Consider the following 17720-nt stretch of genomic DNA (forward strand, 5'->3'; position numbering starts at 1 on the left):
CCCTTGCTGATGCTGTGCTATGTCTGCAGGGGTCCAAGCTGCCATTCCTGTTAGGCCTGGCCTCCCCCACACACACTTGAATTCTCTTCCAACCTCTAGGGTTGTCCCCCCACCTGTTAATTGCTGTAAATGGTTTTGTCTTTCCATCTGCTCTCCACCCCCCTGCCCCACATATCCCTTACTCTCAAATTGGTGAGCAAGTTGAGAGCCAGCTCTGCAAGGTCATTACAGAGCCCCCTGTTCTGACTGCCATTGGTGGTGGTCTTGCAGGATACCTTGGCAACGTGTATATTGCTTTTTTTTTCCTCATTGTACAGTCAGTACTATAAAATTTGTTTTTGAGTTTTGTAACTTTGTAGCATTTTAGATAAGGTTGTGTTTGTACTTTGTTGTGTAGAGTGATGAAAACGTATTGAATAAACCTAGGATTAGAATGCAGATTGAATGCTGGTTTCACTGCCTCTGCCTGTCCTTCAATACCCAGAAGTCTCAGTGGTGATCTCTAGTGCCTGACACTTTGTTTTGTTCCCAAATGACACCTTCAAATACTTCCAGCCTGCAGAACAGCCTGGAGTGTTAGTTGCTCCTGAGGGTGTGGGACGGGAAAGGGGCTTTTCTATCGCCCGGACTCTGCTACTGCATTAGTAGCTATGGGAAAGCCTCCTTTACCTTGATCGGTTCTTGTCACCGGGAGAAATGGAAATTCTCACGGGATGAGGAGCAAAACTGCACGCCCAACACTACCAGGCCATGCACTGCCCGCACAGTTAGGACCGCCTCTGTCGGCCCTCCTGGTGTCCCGCGCTGCGCCCAGCTCTGCCCAGCTCCGCCCAGCTCGGGGCCGGCGGGAGGAGGAGCCTTGGCCCGGGAGGTTGGGCTGCTCGCTGCGCCGCGACCCAGCGCCCACTCAATATGGCGCTGGCAGCGGGAAGGCGCGTTACTGCGCGCGCCCTGCTCTACGCGGGTGTGTGCGGCAGGGGGGTGCCATTAGTGGTGGTCTTGGTGCTACTGGTGGGGCTAGGGGCCGGGGCGGGCGGAGCGCTTACCGACCCGGCACTTGTTCGCAGGTGCCCGGCTCGGGCGCACGCAGGCGATGGCCGGCGGCGGGGACGGCGCTCGGCGCTTCGCGAACCACCGGGTGCTGGTGGAGCCGGACGCGGCCACAGGTGAGCGAGCGGGCGGGCCCGGGTCGCCCCGCCCGGCGACCTGCGGCGGGGCGCAGGGTGAGAGCCGCAGCGCGTAGCAAGCCTGCGACGTGCCCCGGGTGCCTCGCTGAAAGGTCGCCTGGCGGGCACGCTGGCGGGTTTCCCAGCGCGCGCTCGTGTTCTGTTTAAAACTCACTCCACCCAGGAGGTAGGTGGTCTTACTCATTATGAAGACGAAAGCGTTTCGATTTTTAAAGTTCGGGGGATGTGAGCTGTTAGCTAAGCTATTAGTTGAGAGTGATTGGAAGAGTTTTAGAATATTTTCATTTTTCTTACCACTCCAACCTGGCCAAAACCCGGCAAGCGCTTTGCTAATTAAAACCAGGAGCCACAAATGGAATCGCTCTAGCCGCGTCAGAACACGTTGGAAAACTCCAGCAGGATACAGAAAGCACTTTTGAAAGAGAAAGGCTTTCCTTCTACCGAGGAGGTAGAGCTGGGCGCAGAGCAGAGACTGACCAAAGTTTCACAGGACTGGCTGCAGCCCTGCTGGATCTCTGTGGGAAGCCACCTCCTCTTGCACAAGATGGCCTTCAGCCCCACCCACATTGAACCAGCACCTGCAGGTCAAGGCCTCTGTTCCCTGCGTTGGGGCTGTCTTAGCGAGGAGAAGAGGGACTTGGGTTGGAGTCCAGCAGAGAGAGGGTCCATTTCTGTGACAGATGAATATATCACAAAAAGTGCAAAAAAGCACATTTTAAACTATTAGAATGGATAGCAGCAGCTGCACCAAATGGTGAGACCACTGGATTTTACATTTTTTTAACTTTTTTTTTTTTTAGTTGTAGTTGGACACGGTACCTTTATTTATTTTTATTTGGTGCTCAGGATCTATCCCAGCGCCTCGCACGAGCTAGGGAGTGCTCTACTGCTGAACCACAGCCCTAGCCCCTAGATTATACATTTTTAAATGTCCAAAAAATGCTGGGGAGGTAGCTCAGTGGTAAGCACCCCTCAGATCCCCAGGAACGCCCCTCCCCCCCCAGAAAAGAAACTGGGGGTGGGGTGTTACCAGATAACAATTTTTTTTTAGTACATTTTTATTTTACTCTTTCAGTTCAAAGACTAAATAGAAGATTCTGTAATGGAAAATGCTTCCTTTGAGCTCCTACTTTTTAACTTCATTAATCTTCAAAATGAACATCCTAAAGAATAAGCAGTGAGACTTAATGTGAACCTCACAGACACAGAAAATAAATGAGATTCTTTCAGTCTTGGTGAAAGTCCTTTTGCTGCACATTCAATGATTGCAAACAGAATTCATCCTGAAGGACGAAGAGCTTCTGGCCTATTTTGCCATTCCCACAACATTGCATAACAGGGGTATTTTAGATTTACTTTCCTCTGAAAAAAATGCAGCACAAACTGTAGCATCCTCATGTATATCTATCTATCTATATATTTTTTTTTAAACATTTTTAAGCCAAGTGCAGTGGCACACATCTGTAATCCCAGCAGCTCAGGAGGCTGAGGCGGGAGGATCAGAAGTTTGAGGCCAGCTTCAGCAATTTAGCAAGGCCCTAGCAACTTAGGAGACCCTGTCTCAAAATAAAAAGGGCTGGGAAGGGGTCATGGCTCAGTGGTAGAGCACTTGCCTTGCGTGTGTGCAGGGTTTGATTCTCAGCACCACATATAGATAGGGGTTCATTGACAACTAAAAAAATGTTTCATAAAAAATAAAAAGGGCTGGGGATGGGGATTCATAGTTAAGCACCCCTGGGTTCAATCCCTAGTACCAACCCCTACAAAAAAAATTTTTAAGAGCTGTATTGAAGTTGATTCTAGATTCTGTTGAGCCTGTCATTCAAAAAGCATTTGTCTGTTACCTACTTTGTGCCAGGAATTTGGTTATGTGTTTACTTACCGTGTGATGGCTAAGTTCTTCCAAATCTCTTTAGCTCATGTTCACCTTTGGCCTCTTTACCTTTTCCTCCAGTGTTGAATAACCTGCCCAACCTCAGAGTCCATTTCAGAAACTTCCTTCCCAACCAAGGTTGGGGTGCTTCTTTCTTTTTTGTACACCTGTAGCTGGATAATAATTACCTCTTCCTCATAAATCCAAGTCTCCAAAAGAGCCCATTTGCCACCAAGACTTAGTTTCCATTCCCAGAGAAAAGTCTGTGTTGACAAACCAGAGACTGAAGTCCTCATTGAGAAATGCTCCTTAAATGAGTTTGGTATTCCAGGAGTTCTGAGGGCCTGCCCTTCGGGCAGGAGGTAAGAACAGGTAACTGGAGCCATTGCAGCCACAATGTCCTATGGATGAGTAAGGATATCTGACCCCCACATTTCAATCCCTGTCCCTAGGTGAATGTGACCTGAGCCCCCACTAGTATTTCTCCTTGCTCATATGTTTCTCAGATTTCTCTGTCACTCCTCAAGGAACTAAGGCTGTGTTCCAGGAGGACTCAGGACTTGCTATTAGAAAAAAAGAAAAAGGGGGAATGAAGCATGTTGATGAGGTACAAATGGGGCAGATACAGCACAGGCTGGTGAGAACAGCCACAGAGAGCTGTGACCCACTGTCCTTTCATACAAGGTCAGAGTCCTGGCCCAGATCCCTAGGAGGTGATCTTCATTGACTCTCACTGTTCTGGAAGCTTGGGGCAGAACATGAAGAGGCACTTACTTCCTGCCCAGAATGGAAATGACAGGCAGCTGGATGGTGTTGGATTAGATTTCAGGACAGATTTTTAATTTTGAGGAAAACCTTTACTTCTAACTGGAGTCCTTGCCAGAGAGCCATGTCTGCATTCGAGTGGGGCTTCCTTAAATCAGGTGAAGGGGCTGAACCTCAGTGCCCACCAGCAGGTTCACGCATGAGTGCACTCACTCCTGGGAGCCTGAGGCACGTTGCCCCCAAAGACAAGGTATGCCCAGGGCTGCTGGGCACCTGGAAGACAATGATTGCATTGTGTCCTGGGGCTGCAAGTACAAAGTACCACACACTAAAAGACTTAAGTGACAAGAAATATTCTCACAGTTCTGGAGTCGAGAAGTTTAAAGTCAAGGTAGCAGCAAAACCACACGCCCTCTGGGGCCTTGGTGGAAGAATCTTCCTGCCCCTGTCCGACCCTGGTGCTGCCGCAGTCCTTGGTTTGTTGGCTTCAGACTCATCGCTGCAGTTGCTGCTTTCCCATGGTCTACTCCAAGTCTCTCCTCTTACAGGGACACAGTCCTGTTGGACCGAGGGCGAGTAAGACCTGCTCCTAGCTTACATCCCAATGACATCAGCAAAGCACTCTTTCCTCATAAGGTCACATGCACGGGAAGCAGCTGACAGGACTTCAGCTTGTCTGTTTAAGGACACACAGTTCAGTCACAGCAGCTCTGAAGCTAGGCTGTGGGGAGACCACCCAGGGGACCCCATCCTCCTTTCTCCAGCCCTTTTTGAGACATAGTCTCACTGAGTTACTCAGGCTGGTCTTTGAATCTGTGATGATCCTGACCCAGCATCCTGAGTGGTTGGGATTACAGGTGTGTATCACTGCTCCTGGCAGTATTTTTACAGTTTTGTTTTTTTAAAGTTGTTTTTTTGTTGGTCTTCATGAAAGGAAAGCAGATGCCAAGTTTTGTTTTGTTTTTTTTTAATATATATTTTTAGTTGTTGATGGACCTTTATTTTATTTATTTATTTATTTATTTTTAGTTGTTGGTGGACCATTTATTTATTTATTTGTTTGTTTGTTTGTTTATTTATTTATATGTGGTGCTGAGAATCGAACCCAGTGCCCCACACATGCTAGGCAAATGCTCTACCACTGAGCCACAATCCCAACCCCCAACTTTTAACTGTTAAAATGATGTAGAGGGCTGGGGCTGGGGCTCAGCGGTAGAGCGCTTGCCTTGAACGTGTGAGACCCTGGGTTCCATCCTCAGCACCACATAAAAAATAAATAAGTGAGGGGCTGGGATTGTGACTCAGTGGTAGAGCACTCGCCTAGCACAGGTGGGACCCGGATTTGATCCTCAGCACCACATAAAAATAAAAGGCATTGTGTTGTGTCCATCTACACCTAAAAATAAATATTTTTAAAAAATAAACAAATAAGTGAAATAAAGATATTGTGTCCAACTACAACTAAAAAAGTAATAAAAATTTTAAAAATGGTGTGGGGATTGCTTGTTAGGACAAAACGGTATTTTAACAGTACAGGCATTACTGTAGGACAGGCGGGACCAATTCCTACCTCCCCACCTTGCTTTTGTGGGGCTCATCCACATGTCTGGGTATCCCATCTCCCTGATTTCCCCAAGAGTCTCTGGTCAGCACTTTTCCTTCCCAGAGTCAGGGAGCTCTCCCGACACCATCAGGAGCTCTCCCGACACCATCAGCAGGCACCATGCCACACAAAGCCAGGGAGGCCCCAGGGACCCTGACGTGAGCCTGCAGAGTGCACACTCTGGGCAAGGATGGGCCTGGAAAGCAGACGGAGATGGAAAGGGGACCTCCAGGGTGTCATGCCCCAGAGCTGGGCCATAGGCACTGTGGGCTCATCCTAGGGTAGCATCTGGTACTCTGTGCCTGCCCACAGTGAGCTTCATTTCACAGGCCCAGGGCCTCCTGATCAGCCACCTCAGGGACTGGAAGTTGCTAGCAGGGCCATGCTTCACATCCTTACCTTTCCCACCCTGAGTCCCAACTTCTTGGGGTCCCTGACCTCTGTAGCACGCAGTAATCTGAGAATGGCAGGGATGGGGCCTGTAGTCCTGATGATGAGGACTGTCCCTTCTCCCTGCCTCAGGACCAGATGCATCATTCATGTTTAGTACACATTTGATCTGTCCATGTCTGACACAGGTATCCAGGATGTGTCTCTCCCTGTCCCAGGACCCAAGGAGGAGAGGCAGTTCCCAGCACCTTCATCCTCAAGGGTTCTGATGACAGTATGCAGGGGACTTGAGATCTTGTTCATATATGAAATACCAGTGCAGCCAGGCATGATCCCAGCCACTTGGGAGGCCAAGGCAAAAGGATTGCAAGTTCCAGACCAGCCTCAGCACTTTAGCAAGGCCCTAAGCAGCTTAGTGAGACCCTGTCTCAAAGAATGGAAGGGCTGGGGATGTGGCTTAGTGGTAAAGCGCCTCTGGGTTCAATCCCCAGTGCTGCAAACAACAACTATAGCTTTGTTTGGCAGAATTTCCAATGTGATCCAGCAATTTCACGTCGAGGCATATATCCAAGAGAAGTGAAAACAGACATTTTTAAAGAAAATGTGTGCATACATGTTCATCACTGCATTGTTTAATAACCAAAGAAGGGAACAACCCAAGCATCTGTCAGCCAAGAATAAGCCAGGTGTGCTCTTCCCACACAGTGGCACGTTCCTCAAGTTCAGACATTAATGAGCTAACCATGGTTGTGTATGCCAAAGATACTAGCTACTCTGGAGGCTGAGGCAGGAGGATGGAAAATGTTGAGCCTGCCCAGGATTACAGGCATGTGTCATGGGGCCTGGCTCACTTGTTTTTTGTTTTGTTTTGTTTTGTTTTTTTAATTTTTTTTAATAGTATATGGCCATAACACCTTTATTTTATTTGTTTTTATGTGGTGCTAAGAATTGAACCCAATGCCTCACATGTGCTAGGCAAGTGCTTTACCACTGAGCCACAGCCCCAGACACTGGCTCACCTGTTTTTAAAACCTCAGACCATGAGGCTCCCCGTGGCTGGGCCAAGGGTGGAGCCTGTTGGTTTCGGCTGGTGCTGGGTGTAAGGCTCCTCTTCCTCATTCTTCCAGGGGTTGCTGTGATGAAGCTGAGGAACCCCCCGGTGAACAGTCTCAGCCTGGAGCTTCTGACAGAGTTGGTCATCAGCCTGGAGAAGCTGGAGAACGACAAGACCTTCCGCGGCGTCATCCTGACGTCGGTAGGTACTTGTCCAGGGCCCATGTCCTCTGGGCCCAGGGGAATCTGGAAGAGGCTGAAGCCTCCAGGGAGCACAGATACCATGACGACAGTGTGCCCAGGCAGAGCGTCTCCTGAAGACAGGATAGGCCACTCATGCAGTGGCAGAGCTGGGGAGCCATGGTGCTCAGCATCTAGGGCCAGAACCATGTGAGGACGAGAGATTTCAGCAGGGGCAGCCTCATGCTTAGGCTGCCTCATGGGGAAGCAACTCTCAGCTAACTTGGTGGCAGGCTCCTGGATGCCTCGGACCAGGCCACTGGTACATGAATCCTGAGAGCCACCTATTACCTTTGGTGGGTCTCAGGTCACACTCCCAGGACAAACTTTTTCATTTATTATTTTTATGTGGTGCTGAGGATCGAACCCAGGACCTCACACATGGTAGGCAAGAGCTCTACCACTGAGCTACAGCCCCAGCCCCATGGACAAACTTTTTCCATCTGAATCCTTGTGGGAAGCTCAGCATTGCCTCCAAGTGTATACACAGATGACTCAGGAATGGCATCCATGGAAACTGTCACTAAGGCCAGGAGGGGTGGTAGGAGCCCATGAGAGGAGCATGTGTAGTGGTTGTGACAGTCCACTGAGGTCTGACCTCTGACGGCACTGGGGACCTTAATGAGGGATGTCATGTCCCTGTTTGGTGCCAGGACTGGGAGTCAGAGCATGGAACCACTGGGGCCACCTTTCAAATGAAGAGGCATACAGCACAAGTGTCCTCCAAAGCTAATGCACTGTGGTGCAGGGCCCAGGCCAGCAGCCATTGGACTTCTTCACCCTGTGGTTGGGAAAGGTTCAGGAAGCAGATAGCCTGGCAGGTACCTGCCTTCTTAAGCCCTCAGGTAGTCCTGGTCATGGCCACTGTTGTCACAGCCCCAAAGGGCCAGGCATCCTCTTGCAGGGGAAAGATCACCACCAAGGACAGGCCTATGAAGGTCTCTGGGCTAGCCTGACGTGTGCCCCTGTGGAGTGGAGCTGCAGAGTGAAGGCTCCCTCTGGCTGTGAGAAGAGGTGCTCTGTGCTCTGTGCAGGGCTCACTCATGAGGCAGAGTGTGAGCCTCTGGAAACTCCAAAGAGCAGCTGGGTGTAGTGGCGCTCGCCAGCGACCCTAACTCCTCAGGAGGCTGAAGCAGGAAGTTCATGTGTTCACATCCAGCTTCGGGAACGTAGTGAGGCCCTTCTCAGAAGGACTGGGGACGTACTAGAGTGCCCTGGGTTCCAAGCCCAGTATGGAAGGAAGCCTCCCCCTACCAGCTTTCCAACAATTGCAGATGACCTGCACAGGAACCTTTCACCTGGATGACCCCTGAAGTAGCCCCATTCCATATGTCATGTCAGCATGACATTGTCTTTATTGTGCTCTAAAAATGAGAGAGTGTCCTGACACCAAATATAGGACCTTCCAAACAAAATAGGAGAGCTGCACCTTACCAAGACCTGACCCATGCAAAGAGTGGGTGCTGTGTGCTGTGCCTGCTGCCTCCCCATTCCCAAAGTCATTGTGCTGGGCAGGGGCCGCCATCTCTCCCTGCACAGCCAGTGCATTTGTGGTGTGTGCACAGCACGAGTCCGGGCCCAAAGTGGGCACTCGGCTAATGATCATGGAATGGCCTGTCAGTGTCCTGTGACTGCCTTGAGGTGACATAAGCAATAGGAATTTACCTTCAAGGTTCCAAAGGCCAGTAATTCAGAATCGCAGTGCCAGCAGGACTGGTTTTCTCTGGAGGCTCCCCGAGATAATCCTTTGCCTCTCTCCTAGCTCTTGGTGGCTTCTAGGTTCCCTGACTTGGGGTAGTGTTACTCTGATCTCTCCTGTCTTCACATAGCCTCTTCCTCTGTGTGTCCAAATGTCCCTCTCCTTATGAGGATGTCTGTCATTGGATTTAAGACCCACCCTAATCCTGTCTGGCCTCCTCAATACTTGATAGTATCTTAAAGACCCTGTTTCTCTCCCTCTGGAGAGAATGTATATTCCTTGCTCCACCCCAAAGGTGCCTCTCTTGGTGGCCCCTGTTCTCCTTTGACTGTGTATCTACTTTCCTAAATAAACCTCTGTTAAAAAAAAAAAAAAAAAAGACCTATTTCCACATAAGGCCACATTCAAGGATATTGTTTGTTTTTGTGTTTTGTTTTTTATCCTGCCAAATGGTTGTCATCCCTTCTGCCTTGTCCCCTCTGCTGTCTTCTGCAGCCAGCACAGGGGGTGTCATGAGGGGTCCCGTATACCTATTTCCCAGTAGAAGCAGTTGATTAGTGTATCAGTCACTAATCTTTTCGTCTTTGTTGGCTCTTTTTAAGTTACAGAAGTGGAAGGCATTTCACGGGAACAGAAGCAGATCAGCCCAAGCGTATCATGCACACACGATGCATGTCTACCTGTTGAGGGGGCTCGCTCCACACCTTGTGGCCGCTTCCCTTCATACCTCTATGTCTTCCTGGTTACACATGGCACAGGGCAGACACTTGTCCAGCTGTGCTCCTGGGAGTTGGGGTGGGGTGGGTATGCCCCATAACAAGTCTTCCACCCCAGAAGTCAGAAGCTCCAGCCCATAGAGAGGAGGTGCTGAGGCCTCAGAGGAGCACCAGGTGTGGGTTTTCCCAAAATCCTTGACCAAATGCAGGATTTGGTGCAGACCCTGATGCACGCTACTGTCCAGCCAGGAGCTTCTCTTCCACTCCTGGGTAGCTGTGTTGGGACCTCCACTGCAGATACCTTCTAGATTATTCTACCCCCAGCACTCCTTGGGCCTCATTTGATACTTTGGAGGTAAACAAAAACATGTACGCCCTCCAGGGTCTGTCAGGAGCCCTTACTCTACCTGAGTTCTTCAGTCTGAATGACAGAGAACTTGGCCTGGGGAGGTGAACACACAGGTGTGCACAGAGTCGTGCACAGACATGCAGAGAGCATGTGTGCCAGGATATACACAAGTGTGTGCACACACCTGCAGAGAGCTGGTAGGTCCATGTCTCTGAGGTAGTGCCAGACCCCTGTTCTGTCTTTTCCAGTTTGAAACTGAGAAGTGGAAGCTGGGTCAGGGGGAGGTCTAGGCTCTTTGCGGGCAGCATCCTGCCACCTTGAGCATCACATCCTGGCCCTGGCCACTCCCCCCAGGACCGTCCTGGCGTCTTCTCAGCTGGCCTGGACCTGACAGAGATGTGCGGGAAGAACCCAGCCCACTACGCTGAGTACTGGAAGGCTGTGCAGGAGTTGTGGCTAAGGCTCTACCCATCCAACCTGGTGCTGGTTGCCGCCATCAATGTGAGTGTACCCACCCCACAGGGTCATCTGTGGCTCTTTGGGACTAACCTAGGGTGGGGGGCCAACACCACCTGGGCCAGGAATGGAAAAAGACCCACCCAGGGCTGGGGTAGTGGCTCAGCAGTAGAGCGTTCACCTAGCACATTTGAGGCCCTGGGTTGGATCCTCAGCACCATATAAAACAGTATATAAATAAAATAAAGGTATAAAAAAAGTGTATCTTAAAGCAAGAAAGAAAAGAAAAGAAAGAAAAAAAAAAAGATCCACCCGCTGCAGGCTGGGTCTGGAGGGAGTGGTGGGCCAAATCTACATTTTGGAAACATTGTTCAGCCAGTCTTGGGGAAGACAAGAGGCTGCGGAAGGGGACAGGGTCATCTTCAGGAATCATTGTGCTCCAGGGAGGGAAGAGATGCTGGTGGCATAGTATAAATTGGGTTCCTGGGGAAAGCCACTTATTTTCCTAACCAGAGGTTTAGGAAAAGTGATTTTTCTAGCAGGGCATGGTGGCACAAGCCTGTAATCACCAGCTATTTGAGAAGCTGAGGCAGGAGGTTCAAAAGTTTAAGGCCTTGGGGCTGGGGATGTGGCTCAAGCGGTAGCGTGCTCGCCTGGCATGCGTGCGGCCCGGGTTCGATCCTCAGCACCACATACCAACAAAGATGTTGTGTCCGCCGAGAACTAAGAAAAAATGAATAAATGTTAAAATTCTCTCTCTGTCCCCCTCTCTCTCTCACTCTCTCTTTAAAAAAAAAAAAAAAAAGTTTGAGGCCAACTTGGAAAACTTAACAAGACGGTCTCAAAATAAAAGAGGCTGGGGGTGTAGGTGAGTAGTAGAGTGCTGGACTGGGTTCAGTGCGAGGCCCTTGGTTCATCTCTAGTGCCAACAACAAGAAGTTAACAAGTGTTTTTCTGGCCCCTGAAAACCTGAGCCCCTGCAGAAACCCTTGCTACTGACCCCTAAAGGGCCAGTTTCTTCTCTCCATCATGCACTTTCAAGGCAGATTGTTGATGCAGCACCCAAGGAGGGGGTGCTGGGGTACCCTGTGAGCTCATGCCCACCCCCAGGCCCTTCCTGGGGTGTTCTGGGGCATCCTTGGGCCCTGGCCCCCTAGGGAACTGTTGGGACAGCAGCACCTCCAGAGCCCTCACTGTCTGGCCTCTCCCTGCAGGGAGCCTCCCCCGCTGGAGGCTGCTTGATATCCCTTACCTGCGACTACCGCATACTGGCGGACAACCCCAAGTACGTCATGGGACTAAACGAGACCCTGCTGGGCATCATAGCCCCTTTCTGGTAAGGCCAGGACTGTTCCCACACTACCTGACCCTGGATGGAACACACCCTCCTTGGAGCCCCAGAGTAAGCAGGTATCTGCATTCCAGGTTCAAAGACACCCTGGTGAATACCATCGGGCACCGAGCCTCAGAGCGTGCTCTACAGCTGGGGCTGCTTTTCCCGCCAGCAGAGGCCCTCCAGGTGGGTATGGTGGACCAGGTGGTGCCTGAGGATCAGGTGCAGAGCACAGCACTCTCAATGATGAGCCAGTGGATGGCCATTCCAGGTGAGGAGCAAGGGGAGCCGAGCAGGACCGCAGCACCCTCCCTCTACCTTCTCCTCCCCTCAGATGACCCATCTGGTGAGGTCAGCTCTGTGAACGTCCTGAACGTGTGCAGGGCTGCTCACAACAGCAGGCTGTGTTGGTGCCCTGGGGCTGCCATGACACAGGACTGTCTAGGTGGCTTGAAGCCACAGAAAATTTACTCTCACGATCCTAGAGACAAGGTCCAAAATCAAAATCAAAGTGCCATCAGAGCTCCACCAGCAGCTGGACAGCCAGGTGGCTGCAGGCATTCCTCAGCTGTGGCTGCATTGCTCCAGTCTGCCTACTTCCTCATGTGGTCTTGTCCCCTGTGTCTCAGATCTTCCTCTCTCCCCTCAGGGCACCTGCCATCAGATTAGGGCCTTCTCTGTATCCAGCATGATCTCATCTTTATTTATTTTTGCAGTGCTGGGGGTGGAACCCAGAGTCTCACAAGCCTGTACCCCTGGGCCACACCCCAGCCTTTGGGTGTCATCTCATTTATAGCTGCAGAGGTTTTTTTCCATGAAGGTTACTTTGCACATTCTGGAATGGGGTCAGGTCTTGGGCAGTAAGGTCACTTGGCAGGTTCTGGAGTGGGGTTGGAATTTGGGCAGTAAGGTCACTTGGCAGGTTCTGGAGTGGGGGTCAGGACTTGAGCACAGTCTTTTTGGGGTCCCACTGCTCTTCAGCCCACTACAAAGACAAAGGGAATCTCCCAGTCTGTTTATAGATATAGGGTTGGTCACCTCAACCATGGTACAGAGCAGGGACCATAGACCTTGTCCGTGAAGAGCCAGGCTATTGGTCAGCGTGAGAGGCCACAGGCCCCTGTCAAGTGGCCCTGCAGCAGGAGGGCACCCCAGGGAGCAGGAGCTGGTGGCTGCAGCTATGTTCCAGTGAAATGCAGGACACAAAAATGAGTATCTCATACTTCTGTCATCATATGATATTCTTTCTTTTTTTCCCTACTATTTAAAAATGTAAAGACCATTCATATCTCTAGGAGCCAGTGCCCCCCGCCTCTTGGGAAGCCAGTTTGCCACCTCCCAATAGGAACACACAATGAATATTTAGTGATGGAAAATATTCTCAATAGTAAAATTCTGTGAAAATAACAGGCTAAAAAGCAACTTTTACAATGTCATTCTAATTGTGTTTTGGAGAAATCAGTGGAAACAGGTGACTTCCTTCTATTTATTTTGCGGGGCGGGGGCAGTGCCAGGGATTGAACACAAAGGCACTTAACCACTGAGCCATATCTCTGTCCCTTTTTTTATTTTTTGAGACAGAGTTTCTCTGTTGCTTAGGGCCTTTCTAAGTTACTGAAGCTGGCTTTGAGCCTGTAATCCTCCTGTCTCAGCCTCCCAAGCCAATGGAATTACATCCGTGTGCCACCATGCTCAGCTCATCTGCGTTTTCTAAGTTCTTTAGAAGAGTTTCCATTTGAACACTCATAGTGAGATAATTCCCAATCTTTCTATCTCCAAAAATGGGTTTTCACAGGGGATCCCATTTTCTTTAGACTACGCTCGACAGCTGACCAAGATCATGATGCGAAAGGCCACAGTGGACCACATGATCAAACAGCGCGAGGCTGACCTCCAGAACTTTATCAGCTTCATCTCCAGAGACTCCATCCAGAAATCCCTGCAGGTGTACTTAGAAAAACTCAAACAAAAGAAAGGCTAGGGTGAGGCTGCCACTTGGTCATTTGTGCCCTGTGGGGGCCTAGTGGTCCCAAAGGGATTTTAAACAAGGTATTTTTTATTTTTAAAGTCCTCTCAGCTTTTGTTTTCCTCATCTTAGACAGAAAGTCCTGCCCCTTGTAGCCCTGAGTCTCAAGGCCCCATCACCACCGATGGCCTTGTTTCTGCCAGCTAGACAGGATCTATACTTTAGAACTGAATGACAGGTAGGCTGCTCAGGGCCCTGGACAAGGTCACACTGAGTGTCCCTTTTCCCAAAGGAAAACCGAATAAAGTCCTCACATTGTCCCATTCCTGACCTTTGGCTGCCTGCTTGTTGGAGACCTTCAAAGCTAGGTAGTCTCAGACCCCAGTGACCCACAAGACCACTGGAGAAAAGCCCTTGGCCACCATGCTTGTTCATTTGGATGGAGGGTCTGGACAAACTTGGGAGGGACAAGGGAAGCATGGCTTATTCTGAAGCATGTGGTGCTGCCAAGGTCCTACATCTTGAGAATTCCAATTCTCCAATCTTTCATCTTGAGATGAAAGATTCCCCTGCCATAGAATTCAATTGCATCCCCCAGTCCTGCCAGAATGAAGTGTCCCAACACCAGGAGCCTCCAGCCCTGCTCTCGGAGCTGCTCATCTACTCCTGAGGTGATGCTTGTCCCACACAGGCCCCCATCCTCCAGGTCCCTGCTAGTCCAGGACTCCGAAGACCTACACAGGCTGTGCACAGGTGAGGTGTGTGTTCCTTGGGCAGGACCTTAGCCCCAAGCAACCAGCCCATCCTCAAGGGCCCTCAAAAGTTGCAGGGGAGCTGACTGGCTAGAGCATGGGACCAGCTTCCTGAGTCTCCCCTGTAACACTGGGTGAAACAGGGCCTCTGGTTCAGATAAGGCTCTAGACGGCAAGATGGGCAGAGCTCTACTCTTAAATCAGAGGGCCCAGCTGTGCTCACAGTGTGGGTTTTTGCAGTTTGCACAAAGAGAAGGGAACTTCCTTGAGCTGACTTCCAGGCCAGCATGGTTTGGAGATGGCCAGTTTCCATGAGGACATGAGTTGGGCAGGCCAAGCTGTCCCTGTTCCCTAAGAGGACGGAGATCATGGACCTAACCAGGTTGTAGGGCCAAGGCTTGCATCAAAGAAGGGCTAAGTCCTAAAAAGAGACAGAGGCCTCAGAGTCAGCCCAAGAGTGGTCCTGGCCCAGTGGCTTGTTTATTACCCAGACATGTTCCAGGCACTAGCTAGGCAACTTTGGAGGGTACTCCTCACAACAACCCTCTGAGGTAGGTGGTGTTAGCCCTTCTTACAGATGGGACACTGAGGCTCTGAGTAGTACTGTAATGTGACTGTGCCACCCTTTCACACCCAGCTGACCCTTCCCTGCGTTCATTCTTCTGCTACCCCAAATGATCCACAGTGCTGCCAAGTCTGCAGGTGATGTGCCCTAGCCTAGCCACAGGGCTGTCAGTGGGACTTGAGGGTCACCTCCACTGGAAAATGGTCACTGATGGCAAGAGCCTGAAAGAAAAGGGGACAGAACTTCAGCCATCCTGCTAGGCAGCTTGTTTCTTGTCCCCCTCCCCTGAATTGGAACCACCTGGGTGTCCTCCCCTGAGGCTATTCCCAGACTGGGGATGGGGGGCACACCCTGAAGGTCTAGGGATCCTTGACTGTGAGTGCCGTTGTAGGGTGGAAAGTGCTAACTGTAAACCGCCTGTCTGAAGCAGGAACAGACTAGCAGGCCCTCACAACCATGTATGCCAGGGTCTTTCAGGCCCAGGGATGGGAACTGCCCCTGCCTGCACCGACCTGGGCCTGGTCCAGGCCAAACTCTTCCTGGAAGTCATGCACCGAGGCTGACTGAGGCTTCAGGCTCCTGCGCAAGTGGGCGCCGCACACCACAATGCGGTCGTAGGCACAGTCGGAGTTGCCCACCGTGGTGTCAGCGCTGTCCGGGATGAGCCACTTGAAGACCTCACTGCTGCGCAGTCGGATGGCCGCCCAGTCCTGTGCCCGCACGTAGTTGCAGTCCGCATTGAAATCGCCCAGGAAAACCATGTCCTGCGGGGGCCACCAAGCTGGGTCTGAGCTGCATGCCCGCAGGCCCAGACTGCCAGAGCTCGCCTATGGGATGGGGGGCGGGGCGCGGGGCTTACGTCGGTGCCCCACTTCTCAATCAGGTCCAGGTACACGTCGTAGAGGGCGTCGATCTCTGCCACCGCCTGGTGTGGCGCAGCGTGCAGTGGAATCAACACCAGCTCCTTGACAGCTGTGGGGGCGGGGCGGTGTTAGGGCGGGAGGGGACAGGATGGAACGGGAGTAGGGGCGGGGCTGGCCTCACCTGTGGCGGGGACCGAGAACTTGACCACGAAAGGTTCGCGGCTGAAGGCGTCCTCGGGGTCCGGGTACTGGTAAGTGTCCACAACCGACACTTTGTCTTTCCTGGGAGCAGAGAACCGGCGGTCCACTGAGCCGCCACCTTGGCCCCTCACGCCCCCTCCCTACCTACAGTCCACAAGCGCACCTATAGATGAACAGGTACATTTCCTTGTACTGGTCCCGACCCAGAGGCTGGCTGCTCACGAAGCTGTATTCATGCTTCGACACGCTGTGGAGAGATATGCCAGGCCCCAGGTCAAGGCATGAAGCCTGTCCTCGCAGCAAGGGGTCATGGCGCTAGACCCTGCCCACTGCACCTGTTGATCTGCTCCATGAGCGCTGACACTGCGCTCAGGTCCGGGTCACGCACCTCCTGTACCAGCATGACGTGGTAACCAGCCAGGATCTGGCGGAGGAGACCGCGGGTGCAGAGTTGTGAGCAGCCCCACTGACTGGCCCACAAAGCCCAGCTGCAGCCCCGCCTCCAGCCCCCAAGCCTCACCTGCGCGATGACGCTGCCACAGGCTGGGTCAGACACTTTGCTGTCACCAAAGCTCTGGATGTTGAAGGCTCCAATGCGCAGCGCTGCTGCCCCTTTGGCCCACAGTGCCCAGAGCATTGCCAGCAGGACCCAGGGCCTGCCCATGGCACCAGGGAGGTGGGCTGGAAAGGACAGATGGAATGGCCAGTAACACCAATCCTCACCCAGCTATGGTCCAGGAGGGGTCTGTGGCCCAGCACTGGCCTGAGCAAAAGCACTTTCTACTGCACTTTCCAGGTCTCCTCGGGATGGGTTCTTAGCCCCATGACCAGTCTCCCACTGGATGGAGAAACTGAGGTCCCAAGTCAGGATGCCATTCCCACCCAGTCCCCAGTTCAACTCAGCCTCAAAACTTACATGGATGTGGATAAGAGGCGGTGTCAGAGGCTCAGGGGTCCTGGTCCAAGGAGGGATACAGGTTCCTTCTGGAGGCCTGTGGCTGGCCCTGGACAGACTTGCCTGGTCTTGGTTGACAACTGGCTCTGGCCCCAGGGCACTGGCTACTATTTGAGGCCCTGGTTCAGGAAGGGGCTGGGCTATAACTGAGCCCCACCCCCTCCATGGAGTGGATGCTACAACTCCTGACTCCCATTCTCATGGAGACCCCCCAGAGGGCAAGAGAAAGAACCTACCCTGAGCAAGTTCTAGTGCCCAGGTCTGTCCCAGAACATCCCCAAAGCCCCTGATAGCCCCCCAAGGAAGTCTCAGGATTGTGTTAGAGGGACAGCCACACCCATGGTCCAGGCTTGTTCTTGTCTCCACCTTCCCAGAAACTAGGTCACCCAGTATCTGCCTTCTTGAGCCACATCCTCTTGGAACAGGCAGCACGACAGTAAAGACTAGTCCCATTCCTGGCCCAGCCTCTCTTGCTGCCTGGTCAGCACTGTCTTCACCTCCATGAAAAGCTGAGGCTTCTCAGCCCAACCTGAGGCTCCTGGTTCTCTCAGCCTTCCAAAGGCAGCTGTAGGTAGGAGGCTGGGAGGCAGCACCTGTCTCCTCCCCCTGCCCCAGGCCTGGGGAAGCTGGGATCACAGGTGGGTAGGGAGTGGCAGGAGGCTGCCCATCAACATACCAGTGACACCCACACCATTGAGGCACCAGGGCTGGCAGAAGCCCTGAGTTACTGGCCAGGCACAGAAACCTAGAGGAC

The 17720-nt window shown here is 51.9% G+C and overlaps 2 protein-coding genes across 2 annotated transcripts; one reads left to right on the forward strand and one right to left on the reverse strand.

The window, feature by feature from the left end:
* The first annotated feature begins 856 nt into the window (after positions 1-856).
* On the forward strand, positions 857-13955 carry Eci1 (enoyl-CoA delta isomerase 1). The gene is made up of 7 exons (XM_026385275.2): positions 857-964; positions 1068-1166; positions 6946-7073; positions 10230-10376; positions 11546-11667; positions 11757-11935; positions 13479-13955. Exons 1-7 carry the CDS (start codon positions 913-915, stop codon positions 13643-13645), a joined length of 894 nt encoding a protein of 297 aa, XP_026241060.1. The 5' UTR covers positions 857-912; the 3' UTR covers positions 13646-13955.
* Dnase1l2 (deoxyribonuclease 1 like 2) lies at positions 13715-17713 on the reverse strand. The gene is made up of 7 exons (XM_026385274.2): positions 16532-17713; positions 16347-16435; positions 16175-16258; positions 15992-16092; positions 15807-15919; positions 15460-15711; positions 13715-15168 (listed from the first exon to the last, which is right to left on the reverse strand). Exons 1-7 carry the CDS (start codon positions 16673-16675, stop codon positions 15115-15117), a joined length of 837 nt encoding a protein of 278 aa, XP_026241059.1. The 5' UTR covers positions 16676-17713; the 3' UTR covers positions 13715-15114.
* Positions 17714-17720: the final 7 nt, after the last annotated feature.

This window comes from Urocitellus parryii, chromosome 9 (genome assembly GCF_045843805.1).
Source record: "Urocitellus parryii isolate mUroPar1 chromosome 9, mUroPar1.hap1, whole genome shotgun sequence".
NCBI lineage: Eukaryota > Metazoa > Chordata > Mammalia > Rodentia > Sciuridae > Urocitellus > Urocitellus parryii.

What these genes read in the sequence shown, in the direction of transcription:
- Eci1 (XM_026385275.2), top strand. Translation starts at nt 913, where the DNA reads ATGGCGCTGGCAGCGGGAAGGCGCGTTACTGCGCGCGCCCTGCTCTAC. An exon ending in GGAGCCGGACGCGGCCACAG is followed by an intron (nt 1,167 to 6,945) that starts GTGAGCGAGCGG and finishes TCATTCTTCCAG; the next exon opens with GGGTTGCTGTGATGAAGCTG. An exon ending in GGCATCATAGCCCCTTTCTG is followed by an intron (nt 11,668 to 11,756) that starts GTAAGGCCAGGA and finishes TCTGCATTCCAG; the next exon opens with GTTCAAAGACACCCTGGTGA.
- Dnase1l2 (XM_026385274.2), bottom strand. Translation starts at nt 16,675, where the DNA reads ATGGGCAGGCCCTGGGTCCTGCTGGCAATGCTCTGGGCACTGTGGGCC. An exon ending in GTTCTCGGTCCCCGCCACAG is followed by an intron (nt 15,920 to 15,991) that starts GTGAGGCCAGCC and finishes CCGCCCCCACAG; the next exon opens with CTGTCAAGGAGCTGGTGTTG. An exon ending in TTGGCCTGGACCAGGCCCAG is followed by an intron (nt 15,169 to 15,459) that starts GTCGGTGCAGGC and finishes CTTTTCTTTCAG; the next exon opens with GCTCTTGCCATCAGTGACCA.